The 21,765-nt window shown below is 41.2% G+C and overlaps 3 protein-coding genes and 1 long non-coding RNA gene across 4 annotated transcripts; 3 read left to right on the top strand and 1 right to left on the bottom strand.

Annotated features, from left to right (window-relative positions):
- The first annotated feature begins 922 nt into the window (after positions 1 to 922).
- chp1 (calcineurin-like EF-hand protein 1) lies at positions 923 to 7,762 on the top strand. The gene is made up of 7 exons (XM_030044056.1): positions 923 to 1,355; positions 1,807 to 1,879; positions 3,067 to 3,147; positions 3,817 to 3,944; positions 4,102 to 4,163; positions 4,985 to 5,107; positions 6,141 to 7,762. Exons 1-7 carry the CDS (start codon positions 1,289 to 1,291, stop codon positions 6,192 to 6,194), a joined length of 588 nt encoding a protein of 195 aa, XP_029899916.1. The 5' UTR covers positions 923 to 1,288; the 3' UTR covers positions 6,195 to 7,762.
- Positions 7,763 to 9,068: 1,306 nt separating this feature from the next.
- Positions 9,069 to 13,076, top strand: LOC115353938 (uncharacterized). The gene is made up of 2 exons (XR_003927742.1): positions 9,069 to 9,381; positions 9,479 to 13,076. It is a non-coding gene; the product is annotated as an uncharacterized LOC115353938 (long non-coding RNA).
- A 620-nt stretch (positions 13,077 to 13,696) lies between these two features.
- oip5 (opa interacting protein 5) lies at positions 13,697 to 17,578 on the bottom strand. The gene is made up of 5 exons (XM_030044057.1): positions 17,132 to 17,578; positions 16,844 to 16,910; positions 15,497 to 15,619; positions 14,550 to 14,631; positions 13,697 to 13,957 (listed from the first exon to the last, which is right to left on the bottom strand). Exons 1-5 carry the CDS (start codon positions 17,301 to 17,303, stop codon positions 13,868 to 13,870), a joined length of 534 nt encoding a protein of 177 aa, XP_029899917.1. The 5' UTR covers positions 17,304 to 17,578; the 3' UTR covers positions 13,697 to 13,867.
- Positions 17,579 to 17,691: 113 nt separating this feature from the next.
- Positions 17,692 to 21,650, top strand: nusap1 (nucleolar and spindle associated protein 1). Its single transcript, XM_030044034.1, has 12 exons — positions 17,692 to 17,866; positions 18,069 to 18,140; positions 18,265 to 18,465; positions 19,005 to 19,158; positions 19,548 to 19,640; positions 19,752 to 19,864; positions 20,000 to 20,050; positions 20,168 to 20,343; positions 20,590 to 20,753; positions 20,839 to 20,952; positions 21,038 to 21,143; positions 21,227 to 21,650. The coding sequence occupies exons 1-12, from the start codon at positions 17,792 to 17,794 to the stop codon at positions 21,312 to 21,314; spliced, it is 1,407 nt and encodes a 468-aa protein (XP_029899894.1). The 5' UTR covers positions 17,692 to 17,791; the 3' UTR covers positions 21,315 to 21,650.
- The last annotated feature ends 115 nt before the right edge of the window (positions 21,651 to 21,765 follow it).

Raw genomic sequence — 21,765 nt, 5'->3', positions numbered from 1 at the left:
GCCGTGCCTTCTGAGACTGTTGAGACCTGTAAAATGTGGCAAGATATTTGTAGATTTATCTTAATAACAATATTATCTGTAACTTCAGGCTTCCACTGGATTTTTTTCAGGATTAACATATGAAAAAGACATTTTTCTAATGAGTCTGGTTATATTTTAAGTAAAACCTCCCTTTCATGTTTTTGAGAAAGAAAATAAGTCAATAAGACAAGACAATAATGAGCAAAATAACAAAAAAATCTATTAAAACCGTGAGACTGCTCCCCATTTAATTTTTTCACTTTGTTGACCTATTTATTTATGTTGACCTCTGGCATGCTTTATTTTGTATTGTTATTTTTTCTTTATTCGTCTGTTTCTTTTTATTTGTTTATGTGTATGCTTACTTAGATATTTATTTAAACTGAATTATTAATTTTTATTTGCATTATTGCATTGCTAAAGTTACGGAAAAATAAACAAATAACTGAATGAACATAGATCGGCTCTGCCCGGTCGATCTTCCTAACTAACCCTACAGCGCCATCGTGTGGCCAGAATGGGAACAACACCAACAAAGTCAGTGTTTGTAGTGTATTTTGCTTTGTTTTAGAAATGTTGTTTAGAGAAAAAAAGTGCGCACGTCTATGATTTTAATGCATTTCTGAGCCAAAAACTTACATCATTGTTTACCCCCCAAAAATGCCACATTTTTTGTAAACAATGCGGAATCACTGAGAAATCTTTTCTCTTTTTTTTTTTTTTTTTTTTTTTTTTTTTTACTACTTTTATTGTGTCCTGCGTGTTTGCTCACCTTGCTTTATTTTTCATTTTAGCAGCATTTGAGTGCAGTTCTGTAATGTCTTCTGTAATTTCTATTTCTATGGCAGATGACAGTGGGCGGGGCCGCAGTACGTCACCGGTTTACCCTCGTTGGCCCCGCCCACTTCACAATGCAGGAAGGTAGCTAGCAGCCGCTGAAACTCCTCGGTGGCGTGACAAAACGACAGACCTCCCTGAAGCTTTCATAACCAGAGGAGTACCCAAGTCTGTCACACACACAAAAAAAAGACAGAGAACAGCGGGATTTCTCTCAATATTTTCCGGCTCGTCAGTTTTCCGGCCGCCTTCACAACGAGACCCCAACCCAGCGGAGGAGTTTCGCCCGCTAGCTTAGTTAGCTAGCCCGTCGTTAGCTGGTCAACCCCGGTTTGAGCTCCTCTGCCCGGAATTTCTCGGAGATATTTCACGGCTGGGTTGCGAAAGACGGCTGGCTAGTCTGCTCTTGTGTTTCCTTTAGCGTTTCACCATGGGCTCCCGGGCGTCTACGTTACTCAGAGAAGAGGAAATTGAAGAAATCAAGAAGGAGACCGGCTGTGAGTTGAGTTCAGGCTAATTCCTGGGCTGAAGAGAGAGAGAGGGGGGCACACAGACACTTAGTGGATGTTAACTAGTTTAACCTTTAATGCTTAAGTTGCATTTCCACTGTTGTTAATTAATACCAGCCTAACCTATTTCTACATATCCAAACCAATTTATAATAGGGACTCGGGCTGATGGCATTAGCCTTTTATGATTTTAATCCCCTTACTTGCCAGCCTGGTTGGTAGCAGGTATATCGGCGGTGTGTTACAATACAACATGTATCTAACAGTGATGTTTGCAGCTACATTATACAGTGTGACATTATGTGTGTAGTGTTATTGTCGTTTCACATATTCCCCCCCTCCGCCTGTATTTAGGTGAAAAGCTATTTGGCCTGAGGCTCAGTCTCCTGTTTTCTGGTCAGCTGGTAACATCTTTGCGGCTCTCTGTGTCCCCCTGCAGTTTCCCACAGTCAGATCACTCGCCTCTACAGCCGCTTCACCAGCCTGGATAAAGGGGAGAACGGCACCCTCAGGTACACAATAACTCAAGCCCCATGGTGACAAATAGCTTCAATTAATAGCAGGCACCAGGCAAGTGTTGGATTGCATTGCTTCCCCAACACTTTGGAAGGTGGCCAATTGTGGCTAAGAGGTTATTTTTTTATTATTATGATCTAATTGGTTGGTTAAATCACAAAAGTGTCTGGATTTTGGATGAACCCTGTCTGTGTTGGTGGTGCAGAACAAAAAGTTTGTCCGTTCTAAGAGTAGGACAAGTCCACTACAATATTTAGTGGGAGAGCAGCTTTTAATGTTCATTATCACACACAGTTTTGTGAGTCATTGATTGTTGTGTTTGCTTGTCTTTTGACCAGAGGCTGTGTATGAAGTGTTTTTTTTGCTTCATATTAGCTGAGCACAGCCAGGTTTGAGAGTTCAGTGTGACATTTTCTTAAGTTCTTGATTAACTTCTAGTTGTGTGCATAATCTAGTTGGAGAAAGCAATAAGTGAAGAAATAGGTAATCATTGAATGTTGCTGAGAGGTCTAAAAAAAAAAATTAAAATAATTTACCTGCTTTTGCGTAGCCCTTTAGCAGAAAGGTTCATAGACAGACCAGTTAAAAAAAAAAGTAGTTTTATTGAACCCACTCTTCTCAAAGACTTCATGTTTACCCATAACAAGATGTTTGATCTCCGTGTCCTTGCACCGGTGCTTTAAGTCACGGTGTGCAGTAAGGCACTGCGTTAAGTCCAAGGTGACTTTTTTTTTAATCATTCATCAGTTGCCACAATAGCACAGCTCTAAATATGTCTCACGTAGCCAACACTACTGTCCCATTGATGGTTTGTGCAGCCAAAACAGGCACACACATATGCACAGTATTGCTGTAACATATGGGTCACTTTAAACACAAGACAGGAGACAAGGTTTTTCTCTCCAAATCCCAAAATAAAGTGTTCGTTTTCACTGTTTTATCAGCCAAAACAATAGTTAGAAAAGATGTCATAATCCAGTCCTGTTTTGAACTGTTTTCATCTGATTAGCATGTCTTCATTCATGCCCTTGTGAGCTTTGCATTGACGCATCATCCTTTTTTTTTATAGTTGGGGATAATCAGTTATCTGTGAACTTATCTGAGAGCTGTGGTAATTTGGTGTAAGAGATTAGATAGACTGCACAGCTCTTTTGTTGGGTCTCATGTCTCCTCATTTCTGCAGTCGAGAAGATTTCCAGAGGATCCCGGAGTTGGCCATCAATCCTCTCGGAGACAGGATCATCAACGCGTTCTTCCCAGAGGGGTGAGTCGTCACTGCTGTCTGTCTGCTCTCAGCTGTGATCTTGTTTTTCAGCAGAGTATGCATTATAGGCCTGAGTCACAATCACCACAAAGCTCAACCATGTCATAGTGCTTTTTCGTTGTTCTTCTTACACTGCAACCTTGCAAGCCTTAGTCTTTCCTCTCATTCTCTCTTGTTTCTAAGTCTACTGAGAGTAATCAAACTGGAGTTTTGAGCAGAGCAAGTTTTGCAGGTGCCTTTGGCTGTAAAATACCCGTATGTTGTTTTGTCAATCCTAGAGTATGCATTAAGCTTGGCCACTTGATCTAAACTGGAACTTTTTGTTGATATATCATTATAATCCCATAAGGTCGGTGAGTGTAGGCGTCTTAATTTTAGGCATGGTTTTTAATAGTTTCAGATGTGTTCTTGTCTTTCTGGTTTGGTTTTGGCTTGTGTGATTTGGAGCCGCTTGAAAATGCAGCCCGAGGGTCGGGCTAGCTGCTGTGTAGGCAGAGAAAGCAGACTTTGTTAAGTGGTATTGGATTACAACTAAATTGTGTTTTTCATTGTTTTGCCCACACAACCTGTGTGTGTTATTTGTTTAAAAAAGTGTAATTTGAACCCTTCAACCACAATTGGGAAGCAGATATCATTTTTCCTCTAACATGCATGGCTGTTTTTGGTCAGGGAGGACCAGGTGAACTTCAGGGGATTCATGCGGACTTTGGCTCACTTCAGACCAATTGAGGACAATGAAAAGAACAAGGACCCCACTGCCAGCGAGCCACTCAACAGCAGGACAAACAAGTTACTTTGTGAGTCAGGAGCTCGCTCCCATGGGTGTGTCCGCGCCGAGCCAGGGACCACTCTCACGCACATTTCACAGTAGCTTGTAAAATTAACATGTGTCTCTCATTAGTCCTGTCTGAAACGTCCCTGTGTCTGACTGTCTGTTTGTCTTGAAATTTCCAGTCGCCTTCCGCCTGTATGACCTGGACAGAGATGACAAAATCTCTCGTGACGAGCTGTTACAGGTGAGGGGCCTTGTTTCTGTTCTGAGTAAAGACGCTGAGTCACGATATGTTTTATGCAAACAACTGGTGGACACAATAAGGAAGTCAAATGGACACATCTTTTCCTTGTGGTAATGGAAAAACAGCCTTTGAAACTATTTGTGCTTTTTTCCGTTCTTAAACAAGAAGCCAAATATTATTGTGTAATATCTCTTTAGAGCAAGGGATTTCCATGTCAATGAGGAAAAGACTTTGCCCCTGTGCTGATAATGACCTGATACCTCACCTTAACTGCAGGTTGATTTCCCGCAGACAGTCTTTGTATCCTGTATTTTGGCTTCCTCGGTGCTCTTCCTGTGTTATTTGTTGTCACCGTACGAAGCCATCTCAGTTTCAGTGACATTGTGTGACCTGCAATTGCTGTAAGCTCACGGTTAAGTGACTCAGGCAGATCTCTTGTTTTGCGCAAAACATTTCTGCCTTGCCTGCTTTATGTGCCGCACGTCTGTCTGACTTAAATGTTGAGACATATATATATTTAAGTGATGTTTGTATGCTTATTTTTCAGTAAATATGTGTTCTCTGTATTGCTAATCATGTAATTCCTACAGTCCAGTGTCGCTGGTGTCTGCTTGTTATTTAAGTGAAACACCTACACATTATCTTTTGTAGGACATAAATACATAGAGTATTAGCGCTGTATTTTGAAAACATTGCACCATGTTGTACAGGGCTACTTCATGGAAATGACATTATTTAAGGTTTGCTGGAAGTTTTTTTTTTTTTTTTTTTTTTGCCGATGTCCACTAACCCCAAAGGAACTTTTTGTCCCTTGTCTGTAGGTCCTAAGGATGATGGTCGGTGTGAACATTTCAGACGAGCAGCTCGGCAGCATTGCTGATAGGACCATTCAGGAAGCTGACCAGAACGGAGACAACTCAATTTCCTTTAATGAATTCATCAAGGCGAGTTTTTACAGTCAGAGGAGCATCTGACTCAGTGAATGTTTTAAACGTTGATCATGACACACAGAAATGGCTGCTTTTTGTGCTGCTGAACATTATGCACAACATAACTGCTGACATTTGATGATTGCTTAGTTAATGATGTGTCAGTACAGTGAGCGCCTGCCGTCTTGAGCTCTGATGGTCAGCAGGAAGCGAGCAGCAGAGCCTGGGAGTGGCCACACAGCAAAACATATGTTGAGGCCACATTTTACTGCGCGGCGGGTACCAGATGGTCTCGTGTGCTCTCAAAATAGATCTCAGGGCCTCATGATATGTACACAAGATACATATCATTACCTCTTTTGTCTTAATTCCTGTGGTCACGCTCATTATTTGCGTGTGCAGTCTCACAATTCACATCAACATGAACAATAAAAATGTGCACGCATTTTTAAAAAAATGTCTGTTTAGTTCCTGCAGCAGGTTTTGAACTGATTTCACTAACGTTCCATAACCGTTTCTTTTTTAAATTGCATTGATTGGTTTAGTTGAGTACCCTGATATTTAGTTTAATAAATGTATATTGATTTATATATTGTTTATAAAATTTTACTTGAAAATGGAAAAACTCAAAATAAACAAACATTAACTCATTGCGTGTTAGGGGCTCCACCATTATCAATATGTAAAGTGCAAAGCTCAGCTCTCAACAAAAAATCTCAGATGAGGGTTTTGTGTGTTATCATTTATGCACATTTTATTTCCATATACTTTTCCCACTGTAGTTTGCTATATATATTAGGTGTAATGAAATGTAACACTAGTTAACACTTTATAAAATTATTTTTTTTAAGTGACAGGATGACTGCTGCTTGGTTATACAGAAAACCTCTCACCCTGGCAGTGAAATATTCACACTGCACCTGTTACAATAATACTAAAGCTTATTTGTATAACGCTAAAATACACAGTTATGTAATGCAGGACCACAGCATTGAAACACACAGTGGTCATTGGTAGCTGAACTTGATGTTGTGATTGGTTTCCTCAGGTCCTGGAGAAGGTGGACGTGGAACAGAAAATGAGCATCCGGTTCCTGCACTAAGTTGCCGTGTTTGCAGCGTGGAGCTTCAACATGCCAGTCGATACAGGACACAACCCCATTTCAACCTCTGGACGGGCCGCTGTGGCCCACACTACAAGTACCTGCTCTCTGACCAAGCATTAGGTAGATCATGTCATAGATCTTGAGTTTCTGCCTTTGCACTGCTCTGTAAAACAAAGGGAAAAGTTGCGTGCCTTGGGTTGTTTTATGCTTTGTCACTGTTTTTTATTTTTTCCCAGCTCATGGAACACTATTTATTTGCAACTTTTTGGGGGGGCATATTTAGCACCATTGCTGTTCCACTCTTCTTTACATGAAAAATTATGGATTTTATATCATGGTACAATGAGGCTTTTCCTGTTGCAATAAGAGGGCAGGAAAGCCGAGGCCTGGCCATTGTAAGCGTACTCATGCTGTTCTCTTCCATGGATATTTAGCATGTGTTGCGTCTTTGTCCATATAAATATGCCAATGTTGAAAGTAAAACTTAAAGATGTACAATTCCACCTTTTAAAAACAACAGGCAGTGTCTTTAACGCTGACAGGATCTTATGACTGCACTGCTTTGGCTTGAGGCAGAGCAAGTCTGACCGGCCCGAGAGCAGTGAGTTCATACTCTCCTCCCTTAAAGCAAAGTGGGACTTTCTGAATAAATTATTGTTTTTCTCACTGAAGTGCCATGGTTTTGGTTCCCCCCCTCGTAAATATCTCCAAAGTTCTGGGGAACCTATGGTCATGTTTGTGTGTTTTGTCTTCATATGGGTTTACCCAGCTACTGCCAACAGATTGTAATTGCCTGTTTCATTTGTCGGACTGCAACCAAAAAAATTGACCTTCCCTCAAAAGCCAAAAGCCACTTGGGGCCTGCTGGAGCCAGGGCCAATGCAACATATAGTGTATATAATGTGAGACTGAAAGAGCTATTCATTCATGTATAACTGAGGAAAAACAGCGACGCCAGTTTTGACTGTAGGTTTAAAACCAAATGCTGCAAGCTCTTTGGTTCGTGAGTTTATCTCCTCTTTGTACAAAAGAGGCTTACATGCAGAACGTTTTCCACTCTGAGATTTAATGAAGCCCTGGCAAACTATGCGTGGCCCTGTAGTGGAAATCCGGCTATGGACCAGTTAGTGCTCAGACTTCAACCAGTTAAACCCAAGATAACTCGCAAGGCTTCTCACTTTCCATGATCAGCTTCATTGTGGCTAAGAAACAATGTACATGTTGATTATATGCACTGCTCAGTTGTCAAGCTTTTTCCCTTCATCAGGCTAGTTGCAGGTACTAAAGAGGATTCAATGCATTAAAATATATTTTCTGTGCAGGCCAGTGTACTTGACCTGACATGCAGATGTATGATCACTGATCTTTTATGTGATTGTGAGTTTGTGTAATGATTTCTAAGAAAAACCTCCAGCAGCTGAACGCCGGAGATATAACACTCGCTCATTTTATGAATCAAGATGTGATTATCAATCAAATATAATTCAAATGTTAACGTGATGTTGGTCTAGTTATTATCAAGATGACTTATGAATTTGATTTGAATAAAATAAGTGCCATGCCTAGCTATGTGTCGTTCATTGAGAAATGAGTGTGGTTTTCTGTTTTCATTTTAAATGAAGTTGTGTAACATTGAGGCAAGGACAAGTGGCTTCCTCAAGGACTGATGCTGGGATAGAGCCTGGGTTTTTACACTGAGTGTATTTAGGCTTAAAATGACTCTGTGGTCTTCCGATTCCCACATAACAAGAGTGCAATATATCCAACTGGGTCAGGATCTCTGGGTGGGACTATGAGTGCAGTCCACGTGGATCATCTGCAGGAAATTCAACTTGCAGTAAGGCACAATACAAATACAGAAATGTGCTAGGGCAGATTTATTGCACATAGATTCCTGGATCAAATATAATGATGCTATCATATCTGCAGGTATTTAGTCTGGTGTGAGAATGTGAATTACACCTGATTTTAGGTCACTGATTGCAGCTTCATACAGAATAGGATGAGAGAAAAAAAACCCTTGTGAAAAATGTTTTGGCCTCAAATTCAGAATGTGACACAGCAGACGTGCTGCTGATGCTGCAGCTGCAGGACGCTGCTGCTGCCCAAACCAGCCTGCCTCCATTCATCAACCACTGCATGCAGCCTGTGCAGCGCTTGTTAAAGGAATAGTTCACCCTGAAATGAAAATTTAATAACCCACTCAGCTTCATGTCAGCCAAAACTCCACTGAGATTTGCAAGGACCAGCAAACCCAGAGTGAGTTAACACCTACATTTGCACCAAATGTCCCTCCTTATTTAAAGCTTTATATTTCTGCTAAACAGTTCGTGCAACATGGCTAATTCAGGTTTTGCAGCCAAATGGTTGGCTCATGAGTTCAAAAGTCAAATTCTAACCCATTTTCTCTGACGTCATCCTCACTGACAATTGATTTTAACAAAAGTGACAGTCTTCGTCCTGGTCAGGAATCATTAGTAAGTAAAGGCAGGAGATAATGAGATCGGCAAACTGAACTTTTGGACCTACATTGGAATAGTTGAATGAATGGATTGAATTGAATGGATATTTTATGCTGTTTTCTGAACAGCAAATATATGGCAAAATTAACTTCAGTAATTTAAAGGGTAATATGGAGCCAATCTGAGACTAAAATGGAGTTTGAACAGACATGGGGGTAAATTGATATGATGTATAAAGACTGATTTTTTCCTTTTATACCGCTATATACTCATTTGACACCCTTTCTTTTTTTCTTTCTTTCTTTTTTTTTTTTTTGCATTTTGCTACGAACTACTCCTTTAACATGGTTTCGGGGCGGGCTCTGGCTTTTGATTGACAGCTTTCCTGCGCAATCGCCGTACACGTCCGTCCGATTGTAGTAGGAGAGTGAAAATGGCGTAGACTGGAGGGTGTGCGAAGAAGGGACGAGGGGACCTTCTCCTCTCCTTTCTGTGGTTTCGGCGGCGGGGGGGTGGGCTCCCGGCCGCCGATATCTCCTCTCTGAATGCAGACGCACCTGTTTCGGCCCGCCCGGTCAGGAATACAGCCGTGCGCTCCAGGTGCGGAGATACAAACGTGTCACCGTGGTGGAAGAAACCCCTGGCTTTTGTTTACCAGCGTGTGCAGCTGCAGCTCAACTCACAGTGGAAATATCCCTCATTTTGGACTCACGCCCACCAAGGTCAGTGCCTGTCAGTCCCGTGAGAGCTCGTTGAACGCTTTGCACGTTGCACGGTGGCGTTTCCTCTGTTTTTTCATGCTTGTGCACTTTGTTGCAGTTGCAAAGTCAGCTGATGCCCAGACTGGAGAGATGTCTCCCCCAGGCCAGAGCCAGCTTCCCCCGCAGCAGCCCGACTGACCACTTGCCACCACCACCCAGACCTGTGGGAGCACAGCCTGAGGAGGCATGGTGACAGGAGCCCGTCCCGGCTTGAGGAGATGGCCTCCTGTGCAGGGAAGTTGCCGGGACACTGGCCTCTCCTCCACAGCACCCCCCTCCCCATCCTCCCCCTTCTTTCCTGCCGTGTCTGCAGCCTGATCAGTGAGGGCATCTGCAGAAATTTGGGCCAGTCTGACTTCAGTCACTTACACAACACCCTGTGTCTACATTTAGCCTGAAAGTGGGTTGCAGCTGCCAGCTTGGCTGAAAAGTACACGAGTTGGTGCGCTGCTGCAGAATCCTCATCGTCTGGAAGTTTGCATCAGATTTTATTAAGCCTCACAAATGATCAGGCTACATGTAAACACAGTCGCCGATGTTTCCTGAGTTGCTTTAATAAACGCAGCCACCCCCTCGTGCTATAATTAGAACTAGTTTTATTATGAACAAATTGCTCTTAGCTCCCATTTTGCTGGGAGGAAAGTAAGACACAACAAACTGTAGCAAAGATCTAGGCCTGTGATTGAAATTTGACTCCTAGGGTGTTTTTTTGCACTACCTCATTGTCATACAAGTGGAACAATAGTGAAAGGGAGTGTGATCAGTATGTGTAGCCAAACAGTTGTCAAGCGCCACCGCAGTTCTTATAGTGTTCCCTAGATGCATTTGGTTTTTAATCTCATAGTCCCAGATAGGGTTGAAATGGCTGGTAATGTTGCCACAGGTGAAGCCCAACAAACTCCTGCACCAACTTTTCTTTGGTTAAACCATCTTGGGAAAAAAAAGAGAACATGTCATACTGCCTGTTTCCTATGCACCTGTTGTGAAGAAGTCATAATGTCATAGCATTTTTTTTCCTGTTTTTCCTCTGTGTTCTCATTTGTCTGTTATCAAAGCGAGCAAAAGGCAACTATACAGAAGTTTGTGCACAAACTTTCCCACTTTCCCTTCGTGATGCGACCCCTGAGTGAGAAATTCATCAACACACTCTCAGTTTCTCCTTCTTTTCCCATGGCGAACCCTGAACATGCTCTTGTCATTTTCTCCCCCAACATGCTAAAATGTTTTAATGGCAAGCAGTAGACATAAATGGGAGTTTATTCATTGCAGGTAGAGACAAAATTGGACATTTTGCCCCCTTCATGACTCGGCATGAGATAAACATCCCATAGCAAAATCACAAGTCGGTTTATTTTGCCTCATGTGGTCCCTTTATTGGTTTATTTGGTCTCTGCCTGTCTTCGTCTTTGGTGTGTTTCATTGGTCCAGAGATGCCAATGCTGTACCGTGAGATATCCGGTTCAAACTATTTCCACCTTGGATTGGTCCTTACCTGAGCGTAACCCTGGTATCATTATTTTTAATTCCTATTTTGGTTGATTTTCATATGATTTACAAAAAAACAAAAAACAAAAAAAATCAAAAAAACAAAAAAACATTTACCGGGATTTGTGCAATATTTGATCTTAAACTGTCATGTTGTTGACCAAACTGTATATTGTATAAACAAGTGACAAGTTGTTTGAAAGCAACAAAATCACCAATGTCTTCCATTATGATATGTATAGACTCATGTGCATTAGCTTATTTAGCGGGACTGTGGTGCCGACATTAATAGTAGCCATGCATGACCAGTAGTGATGCTTGCTTCATGGAGAATAGTAAAAATCGATTTCTAGACTTAAGTTGGAGCTCAAAACTTGATCAGGTGTCAGATCAGTACACTACACCGGCAAATAAACCATATCCTGTATCTATCTACAGCTTTGACCTACAGTTATGACTGATTTTAGGCTCGATAAATAAATCATGAAGTATTTGACGAGATCAGCGTATTCAGTCAAGTAATTTAAATAGGCTTATCTGCTCAATGCATTCAGCTTCAGTTAAATGCTTTCTGCTAGAGCTGCTGCTGCAAAAAAAAGGGCATCAACTTTAGAAGCCTAGTTATCAAACGACGGCCAAAAAAAGCTCCAAAAAAGTCTCAGACGTGACACTGATAGAACCCTAAAGAGTAAATGTAATATTAAAAGTAGTACTTTAATTCTAGATTTTGGATCTGATTGGTAGGGATCCAGCGTAGTGGTCTAGTCATAGAGTAAAGATCTCACCCTAACATTGTAATGTACATACCTCATAGTTTTGGGATCCAGAGCGTTATATTTTAATCCATAAAATTGTATTTGATTAGAGTTTTAGAAGCAATAACCTACAAATAATGCATGAGTTTAGTGCCAGGGTATAAGTGTTGAAAGGATTCTGTAATGTCATGTGGAAAAGGATTATTTTTCCCCCTCCTCTTTTATGCCTATGGTAGCTTTTTTGGTCCACTTTTTTTTGGGATATGTATTATATTTGGCTTTAGAATACAGTATCATTTATGACGGTTTGGGCTGCTTCTTGACAGAACATGGGGTGCTCGAGGACAGATTTGCATTGCCAAAAAAATAAATAAATAAGTAAAGGCTATACCCCCAGCATTATATTCTGCACCACGATCCAAACCAAACGGTGCAATATTGATGCTTTCTTGCACTGAAAGCGATGTAATTAAATCCGTCACTGTAGCATCGTTGCATCCGATTCCCACCCTCCCCCTTAAGAAAAAAAAAAATCATTAACTGCGTGGCTTCAGTGGACAAATGAACGAACTTGACACTTGTTGAAAAGCACTTTTTTCTCTGTGTGTACAACTGCATCGTCATCATCATCATCATCATCATCACCACCCTGTCCTTGAATACTGTGTTCTAAAAACTCTGTAATGCTATACGTGGGAATTTATAATCACACTTTATAAGCAAGTAGGCAGTTAGCAACATGAAATATATGGGTTTCAAAAAAAAATATGCATGTCTTATCAGAATAACTAATGATTTGTATTGCATGCAATAATCCAACTTTGTAATGTGAATGAGTGTTAACTATGATGCTGAAATGTTCATGTCAGATGTTCTGTAACAAGGGGACACATGCAGGATGACTGACGCAGCAGGAGGCCGCCTGTTGATGCAGCCTTTATTATCTGTTGCGATCATACAGGCCAACGACTAGACCTCACTGAAAAACCCGACTGCACAAAATTCAAAAATAACCCTCTCGTAGGAATATTATTAACGATGACTAGAGAATAATTTCAGACTGTGTTGTGTCAGACGGAACAGCCACAGTGCAGCTGAGAGGAATGCTAAAAACAAACAAACAAAACAAAAAAAAAAATAGAAAGACATGAATCAGCCTCTGTTCTCATGAAGAAAAAAAAAAGCCTAGAAAGAAGAAGAAAAGAAGATTAGCGACATTACTTTGTTGAGCTCAACTTTTCCACTGAGAGGTGGACCATGTAGAAACTATGCACTCCAGAGGGAGGAACTGGGCATGCTTATTACGTGTGAGCCTCTTGTCTGGTTTTGTATTAACTAAAAAAAATAATAATTAAAAAAAAAAAAAAAAAAAAATCTGTATCAGAAATTCAGCAATAAAAAGCAGCATGGTGCCAATTGGATGGCTTGGTGTTTATGTGTTATTTCTACTTGGTGTGTTGTGAGTCACATATTATCCTTATTGTAAACTATACAAGCATCTTACAGCATTTCTACACAATCGCATTGGAAATGGAAGAAAATCTGGAAACTTATGCAAAAATTTCTGACACTGCTACAAAAAAAGTGTATGAATATGGTTGATATCACTGCGTACCCACTTTGTATTCGCATTATATTTTTGTTAAGAATAGTACGGCTTAGTTTAGTCATACTGCCCGCCCACTATCAGCCTACTCTGACCTTTCAGATCCAGTAAAGAAATTGAAATGGGCGGTAAATATTATTTTTCCACTGTCCCGTAGTGTAAAATAACCACAGTGTATGTGTTGGAGTTTATATGGTTATTGGTTAATAATTCACTTCTCAACACCCTTACCACACCACCAGTTGTGTCAGTGTTGCTGAAATTCCTCCAACAGGAGGTCATGAGGTCGTGGGTTACTTCACGCCGCCTTTAATCCGTTTTGAAATGGAAAATGTGCAGAAACAACCACTGAGGCTGCACTGCCGTTAGGGTGCCAACACTCCCGCTTGGGTTCAGGCGCCGGCGTTAACAATGTGACATGAAACGACTGTGCAACAAAAGCTGTTTAATGCAAAACACAAAACACTGTACACGCCAACACACACACACACACACACACACACACACACACACTCGTCTACAGTAAGAAACAGATTGGAGAGCAGAGCACGCTGGGCCAAATCCCAGAGCTGGATACAGTGTAGTCAGCATATGCAGGCGGCTAGTGCATTTCACTGGCAGCGCTCCTTTCAGCGAGCCTTTTCTTGATGCGTGACATTTGATTAAACTGGGCTTGGAACTGCCGTCGCACCTGCAGAGGGGGGTGGGAAGAATAGATTTGCATGTCAGTAAATGTCAGCTGTTACTGTATGTGGCAGTGATATCCACCATTTGGGTCTAGATTTTATCTCCTTACACACCGCACATCTCTGAACACAAATAAAACTTACATAATATCATCTGGCTGCTGCAGCTTTCACCCTCTCAGTCACAGAATTGGCAGCTAATTCTATTCTGCTGAACAGTATAAAAACCTAAAATGCAAGTGTAACGTGTTATCCTGTATTAGACTTAACATGATGTGGATAAAAAATGGAATCACCCACGTTAAACTAATTATCAACATTGGCTGAATCTCACTGTGATTTTCAGATAATATCAAACATGTCACATCTTACCTAGTCACAGCAAGCAAATTTATTACATTACATGTGTTCATAGTAAACTGATGTATTTTTGTGTGACCAAAAAGTCGAAGAGAGTGTGAGAAGTGAAGTGAAGTGCTGTCTTACTCCACAGAGACCTTCATCGTGGTCCTCAGAATCACTTTAAACACCAAGTGCGAGTGTTTACAGAGGGCTAGACGTGCGCTCTCCATTTACAAAGATCTTCTATAATCTCACCTCGTTTATGCTTTCTCCTATGGGCTTCATGTCAAAGCTGAGCGTAGAGGCTTTGACCATTGTGCTGCTGTTGAGGATGTAGCTGGAAACAGAGAGGGGAGAGCGGGACATTAAACACTATCTTTGAAAAATCCAGCACTGGATCCTAATTAGAGACAGACCAAGAAATTGATCGGCCGATTGATCGGGTTGATATCTGCGCTCACAAGGCCAATAAATAAAATGTATCTGCGGGCAGCCTGTCAGCGTGGGTGTTGTGGAACAGCATTAACACTCCCCCGCATCTGCTGATAAATGCTGCTGTTAAGTGCACTAAAATTGTATTTATTTTTCACTCATTCTCATATTAGTTTTTTGATTACCTGTGGATATTTATTTAGTTGATACTTTTTTATGATTTAAGATAAGTGCACTGCTTACAGAGTGCAGATCTACATGCACAAACAGAGACAAAGCAATAACAACAATGCAATAACATTTGTGGTCAATAAATGTTCATTTAAGTCCAGCAATTTTGTGTCTCATTTGATATCATAATTTAAATTATGTATTTTGTGAGATGCCAAACAAACAAACAAAAACAAAAAATGATATTGGCATTATATATTGGCATTGGTCACTGAAAACCCATATCAATCCACCACTAATCCTCATATTATTCAATACTGACAATTTCCTATGATGAGCAATGAAACAAAAACAGAAAACACCTTCTCCACCAGCACCAGCAGTGATGAAATGCTGGTAATTCCATTTCTGGAATTTGACCAAAAGCATATTTCTCAGTTGCACCGTATCTGAAGTACATTATGTGCAGTATTGGCTTTCTTTAATTTAACATAAAACACCTCGCACCACTTCTTTGGTTTCGCAGATCCAGACAGCAGAAAACAGCAACGTGATTAGGCTACATGCTCGTGCGGCTCAGCAGATGGAGAGGGGCTTACCAGCTGATGTTTGCTTTGTGGAGGAGAAAGATGGAGCGCAGCATGGCCAAATGCTGCGGGGCTGAGTGGATAACTGTTCCCAAAACACGGCGGCAGCCAGAACATTTCAGAGAACTGCAGATGCTGAAAGTAAACAACAATAACAAATATGAGTCTGGCACGGAGCTTTCTGTCATTTTGCAGCGAGGCTGTGAGTTAACAAAGGCCTGAGCGGGCTGCCCGGTGGGGGTCACACGTGGAGTTAGGGGTACTGTTTCCAAATGTGCCTGGACTAAAATGCAATTTGTGGTCCTCAGGTGTATATTTATGAATATTTTGCTCTTTTTTCCCCCACACTCCTCTGGTGTTGTGGCAGGGTTTGGTTGAAACTACACAAACTGCAAACAGAACTTTCTGAAAAACATTTTTGTCTGAAAATAACCTGGAACGAGCAGCAATAAAAGTTAACATGGGTTTTCATGTGCAGGTTAAGAAAAGGATTGATGTAGGATAGTACGATTAATGCACATATTGAGACTTGCAAACAATTTTGCATGTACCTTTGATACAAGTTAAAAATAACGCACATACTTTTTAAAATTTGCAAGGCACATACCTTTATATTTTGTATTTCCTTCTCTTTTCCTAAAATTTAATTCTTCTTTTCAGAATTGAGCAACTGCAACTGACCCAATTCGTAATTTCCCCTTGGGGATCAATTATTTCTGATACTGATTTTGATTCTGGTTTCAGGCAGTTGAACATGGGACTGCTGGTGAAATTTAAGTTATGACAGCCAATTAATACAATCAGGGCAGGGGTGAAATCCAAATCAGAGTAAGATTCACACACAATGAGTTTGTCTTTGTGGTAGTTTTTCTGCATGTTGCTTGGAATAAGATGAAGCAGGCGGTAAGCAGCGTGGCCTCAAAACAGACCAGGGATCAGAGCGATATGGATCTTTAATAACCATAACAATGCTCCACTGTGATTTTATCCTAGGTGGGACTATTTATATGCTCTCTATTTTTGAAGTTTGTGATTTAATTTTGATGTTAAAGTCCTCAAGGATTATGAAAAGTGAAAATCATCATGAGGTATTCAAGCTGTGCATGGGCAGACGCAGATATTCATCATAGCTACAAAAACACTGATGTCAGGTGAGAAAGGAAAGAAGGGGCCCCTAAGTCATGTCCTGTGCACCCATAAGGACCCATAATTCCTAGCTACACCCCTGCACATAAATGCACCAACTTGCAGCTGCTCCCTCCAGCTACAGTGCTGTCACTCCACTTTGTTGACTTTCTCTCACCATCAGGAAAATGTGCAGCTCTCTAAAAACCAAAGGACTTTGTTTCATTCACTCACCAATGAGCCATTTCCCCCTTGAGCACTGACTCCATGTCTTGACTGATAATCACATCATGGGTTACCTCTAAAAGGACAGAAGAAATAACAAGATTGCATGTGCAGTATTTGAGGGAGGACATGATCATACCATGCATCAAGCAGAGATAGAACAGGAACATGTAGACAGGTTAGTATCACCTGTCAGTCCCACCTGGTGCATTCAAAACACACCCAGCGCCAGTTTCTAGTGATAATCCACCAGCTCTAAGTGTGTGTGATCATCAGTGATGGAGGAAGGGGACTTACTAAGGCACAGGATCGAGTCCAGACTTTTCAGCTCCCCACACACGCCGAGGGAGTCTCCCAAAACCGTGTTGCATTGCTCGCAGTGTAAAGTCATCAGGCTCCTGCGCTCCGCCTCCATCGCCAGCTTTATATCATCGGTGCGGTGCATTAACACGCTGGCATCAAACTCCATTTTCAAGTTTTCACAGCCTTGCAATCCCGCTTGTGGTTTGAAATCGCCGGTTTACCTCCGTGACACCGCCACCGACTGGAGCAACCTGGGAAATGCAGGTATTAAATGATAAAATATCTTCGCCGTTAAGACATAAAACATTAAATTAAGCGCCTTGTGTGTAAAAGCGGTGCCCCAAACGGGATCGATGTTGATTTTAAGTTGCTGGGTGCACGGGAAAATTGTGCAAATGAGGGCAAAAGTGTGTCCGCTCTATGGTGCTTTTTCTATGCTGAGAATGGAAAGAAGCGTGGAACGAGAGCTTAGTTCCGATTGGCTGTGAGGAACCTAGCGTCACACCAAGCGTCCAATCAGATCGCTCCGGCTGCTGTGTTTTGAATCAGAGGAGTTTTAACCGTCTGCCGCCGCCTCGCTGCACTTTGTGTGAGGAAAAACGTGAAACCGCTGTAATTTTGTCTTCCAACAGAGTAAACCACCGCATAAAAAACATGGATTTGGACTCCATGAAGTATGCAGATTTGCGAAGCCTTGCTAAGGAGCTTGGGCTTAAAGCAAACATGAAGGTGAGTAAGCCGAAATTTGAAATTAACGTCAGTTTAGTGAAGCCTTTGGAGAGCTGTTTATCCATACGACTAGCGTGTCTGTATAACATGCCAGTGTTGTGTTTGCTGACTCAAAATATAACCATGCTCAAAATAAATACCACATGCGATGTTGCTATTGTAAATTCATGGGTTCCTGACTTTATAATTCTATTTAAAACAGGCAGATAAACTCCTGAAGGCGATTAAACAGCATTATGAGCAAGAGAGGCAGCAGCAACCAGAGGACGGCAAGGTAACGTAGCTGAAATTTAACGCTTTTCAACGACATAGGTTTTAAGTTTTCATTATAAGTGTTTATTTTATGCTTTAGTGGCTTTAGTGTTTAATTTTATGCTTTGTGTTATGATCTTTCACAGGAGCCAGAGGGAGGTGCTCCTGACGCCCAAGAAAACAAAAATGGAGCACCAGAGGAGGAGGATGCAGCTTGTGATGAACGAGTTCCCACCAAACTGTTTGTGACTAAACGTCGTGGGAAAGGAGCAAAAGCCAAGAGGAAGATCTCTGACACTGATGGAGTAGCCGAGTGTGATCCCAACTTGACATTTACTGTAGCAGAGGTACACCACTCTTTATTCTTTATTTGGATCCCCATTGCCCTCCAGAGAGTGGTTGCTATTCCTCCTGGGCTCAATAATAATTACATTTCCACTGTATCAATAACACAAGAAGACAAAAACAAGCCAAATGTAAAGGTCAGTAAATAAAGTAACTTTGCATGGGAAACAAAAATGGTAAACTACAATGAAAACAATGAAATTGTCAGATATGCAACAAAAAGCAAAAAAAAAAAAAAAAAAAAAAATCAGAGTCAGAAAGCCACAGCAGTAGCTCTAAGAAATTCATCGGTTTTAGTTTAAATAACCTAGACGCGGCACAACCAAGTGACCGGTGCTCATTTGATGAGTATTATGCCCTTGACAAAAACCAGTAAATACTATTTTATCATAAAGGAATTGTGGAGTGTTTCAAGAAAATAAAAGATGATAACTAGCTCCGTATTTGTAGTCTGTGGTTGGTGCATGGGTGTTTGTATGAATCTCCATGTGCTCCTCTGCTTAGCTCTTAACCCCAAGTCATGACTGTTGTTTAATTTCAGAAGGATGATGAAGTTGCTGAGTCTGGAAGCACCAAGAGAAGACGGGTGTCCTCGAGCAGGCAGGCTGGGACAAACATCCAGCCTAATGATGCCCAGCCAAACACTGAGCAACCGCCTGAGGTCAAAGATGAAGCACACATGCCTGGTAATGGAGGTTAGTAATAGTAACATGTGATGAAAAGATATAAAAAAGGTTTTGAACTGTTGCTTTGTATCTCGGGATCCTCTGTGAGTAGCAGCCTGCTGTAAGACTGGAGGCTGAAAGAAAGAAATTTGTGAATGTTTTGCCAGCTGGCTGTTTTAGCATCGTGCCTTTTTCCTCCTCCTCCTCCTTTCTTTCATTCCTCATGTTTTTTTAGATGACCTTATTTTTTTATGGAATATGTTTGCTCTTGTTGTGTCTGGGATTAAATGCACTACTGTTGTCCTTGTTTGTACTCACTTAAGAGATTCTTGATCCTAACTTGATCCTAAGCATGTCAAATCAAACAAGGTTACAAAAGTTTTGCTTTTATTTTATGTCCCAAATATGTCCATACTTAGAAAATGAACCCAAAGCGGCAAGGGCAGGTAAAATCCCCCGCCATGAAGGGCTTCTGAGGAAGAGCAAGCCACTGTTGAAGCCAAATACTCCCAGTAAGTTTGTTCTGTCTTTTTTTTTCCCTCTCTCTCTTTATAAAATTAAAAATTTCTTTCGCTCTCTAAGGAATTTTAAATGTGTTTTTAATAAATATGTTTCTTATTCAGACTTCAAAAAGCTCCATGAGGCTCACTTTAACAAAATGGAATCCATCGACAACTACATGCAGAGGAAGAACAAGCAGATGGAGGCTTACAGAAATTCAGTTAAAGAACTGAAGGTACTCAGCAGAATACAGTTTATAGTAGTAATCAGTATATATACGTTAGCAAACAAATGCCTCCACACATTTCTAGATGGGTAACTTCACACAGATAATGCAAAATGGCTCAATTGTATCTCTTTCCTTTTTCAGAAGCTTTCAGAGAAAACCATCTCACAGAAAACTGGTGGCAAAATCCAAACAGTGAGTATTAGCACTTGTTCAGCTTCCACCATGTGCACAAACCACAGCTGCAGTACATGGTTAAATACAAAATCTTGTTAAGGATGACAACTTGTGTGTGTGTCTTTTTCATAAAAGGCGAAATCCACTCGATCCTCCATGTTCAGCCCTGTGGTGCCGAACAAGAGGCCAGATGAGAACAAGCGCAGAGCATCTGCCCTCTCGGCCAGTAAGCCTCCGCCAAACAAACCTGCTCAGAAGGAGGACGCTCCTTTCAGACCGTCTGTCCTTTCCACCCGCAGGATCAATGTTCGGTGAGTTGTTCACTCCTCAGCCAGAAAAATAAACGCCATGGTGTGGCTGCTAAGTGCTGTTCTTGTGCCTAGAATTCTTTCAAGAGGGATCTCAAAGATACCAAATTAAAATTGCATGAGATAATAAAAATTGCTATAAAACAACTCTGTGTGTGTGTGTGTGTGTGTGTGTGTGTGTGTGTGTGTGTGTGTGTGTGTGTGTGTGTGTGTGTGTGTGTGTGTGTGTGTGTGTGTGTGTGTGTGCAGGTTCTCACAGGCCACCCAGGATAATGAGCATAAGGGGTCCTTGTTGAAGACACCAGCACGAATGTCACCCTATGTGACCTCAAGCACCCCAGGAAAGCTGACCAGTGATGGAGAGAAGCCCAACAATATCAAGAGCTCAGCTCTCTCTGCCACAAAGACGCCAGGTAACTTCACACTAAATCCCTTGTGCAGTATCTGAACTTACCTACACCCCTCAGTGTACTAATTTTACCCCTCTGAACTCCAAAGGAGCATTTGTTTTCACCGCCAACACAAGCATCTCAAACACACCTGGTACAAAGAAGCCAGTGTTTGATCTGAAGGCGAGTCTGTCTCGTCCCCTCGGCTACAAGCCCCACAAAGGTAAGACCACTGATAACTTCCCAGCTACATGAAACATGGCATCAGCAAACAGATGAACCCTGACTTTTATTCTTCCCCCCCAAAGGAAAACTGAAGCCATTTGCAGACGTCAAAGAAAACACTGCTGCAAACAAGTCTCTCATCTCCCACTCGCATCAGAAAAATTACAAAAAACACCAAGTCCAAACAAGGTAGGTCTATAAAATTTACACATTCATTTGAACATGATGTTTGAAGTTTGGCCTCATAGATGTGTTTCTGGATTTTATTCTAGGGAGGACAGGAGAGCAAAACACAAGGACGACAGGAAGCAGAAGAAGGAGAGTATGCTCGGGGCCAGGAGGGGCCTTGTCTTGATGTAAATATCTCGCGCTTGTTATTAGACGTCTGTACAGCCTGTCTTTCCACTGTAAATATTCTGTCTGATTGTAATTAGCAGTCAAGTCTCCTTTTTAAGAGACTGGACTGGCTTACCCTTATTGCTTTGTTTCTAGCCTTTTTGGTGGTTTAGAGTTTAGTTTTAACTGAAGGATTTTGACTTTGAATGATGCATTTTATGGATTTTACCGTTTAGAGTGTCCATGTCCTGTTGCTGCATTTGAAACTTTTGTATTGTAATATTCTTCTTAAAAAAAAAAAAAAACCTGCTTTGTTACTTTTTTGTTCAACATGAATATAAAGTCATTGTTTCAAAACCTTTCTTTGAATATATTAATTCATTTTAATTACAAATTGCTGTTTCCAAGAGCATGTTCCATGTTTAGAGCTTACTTTCTATACTGTCCATTATGATTCAGTGAAATAGCCGTAGAA

This window comes from Myripristis murdjan, chromosome 22 (genome assembly GCF_902150065.1).
Source record: "Myripristis murdjan chromosome 22, fMyrMur1.1, whole genome shotgun sequence".
NCBI lineage: Eukaryota > Metazoa > Chordata > Actinopteri > Holocentriformes > Holocentridae > Myripristis > Myripristis murdjan.
Note: the sequence above shows the minus strand (reverse complement) of the source record. Positions and strands in the feature narration are given on the sequence as shown.

Excerpts from the sequence above, each read along its gene's own strand:
- chp1 (XM_030044056.1), top strand. The coding sequence starts at position 1,289 with ATGGGCTCCCGGGCGTCTACGTTACTCAGAGAAGAGGAAATTGAAGAA. Across the intron at positions 1,880-3,066 it reads GGGGAGAACGGCACCCTCAG|TCGAGAAGATTTCCAGAGGA; the intron begins GTACACAATAAC and ends TCATTTCTGCAG. Across the intron at positions 4,164-4,984 it reads CTCGTGACGAGCTGTTACAG|GTCCTAAGGATGATGGTCGG; the intron begins GTGAGGGGCCTT and ends CCTTGTCTGTAG.
- oip5 (XM_030044057.1), bottom strand. The coding sequence starts at position 17,303 with ATGGAGTTTGATGCCAGCGTGTTAATGCACCGCACCGATGATATAAAG. Across the intron at positions 14,632-15,496 it reads CACAAAGCAAACATCAGCTG|CTACATCCTCAACAGCAGCA; the intron begins GTAAGCCCCTCT and ends CTCTGTTTCCAG. Across the intron at positions 13,958-14,549 it reads TAGGAGAAAGCATAAACGAG|GTGCGACGGCAGTTCCAAGC; the intron begins GTGAGATTATAG and ends CCCCCTCTGCAG.
- nusap1 (XM_030044034.1), top strand. The coding sequence starts at position 17,792 with ATGGATTTGGACTCCATGAAGTATGCAGATTTGCGAAGCCTTGCTAAG. Across the intron at positions 18,141-18,264 it reads AGCAACCAGAGGACGGCAAG|GAGCCAGAGGGAGGTGCTCC; the intron begins GTAACGTAGCTG and ends GATCTTTCACAG. Across the intron at positions 19,641-19,751 it reads GTTGAAGCCAAATACTCCCA|ACTTCAAAAAGCTCCATGAG; the intron begins GTAAGTTTGTTC and ends TTTCTTATTCAG.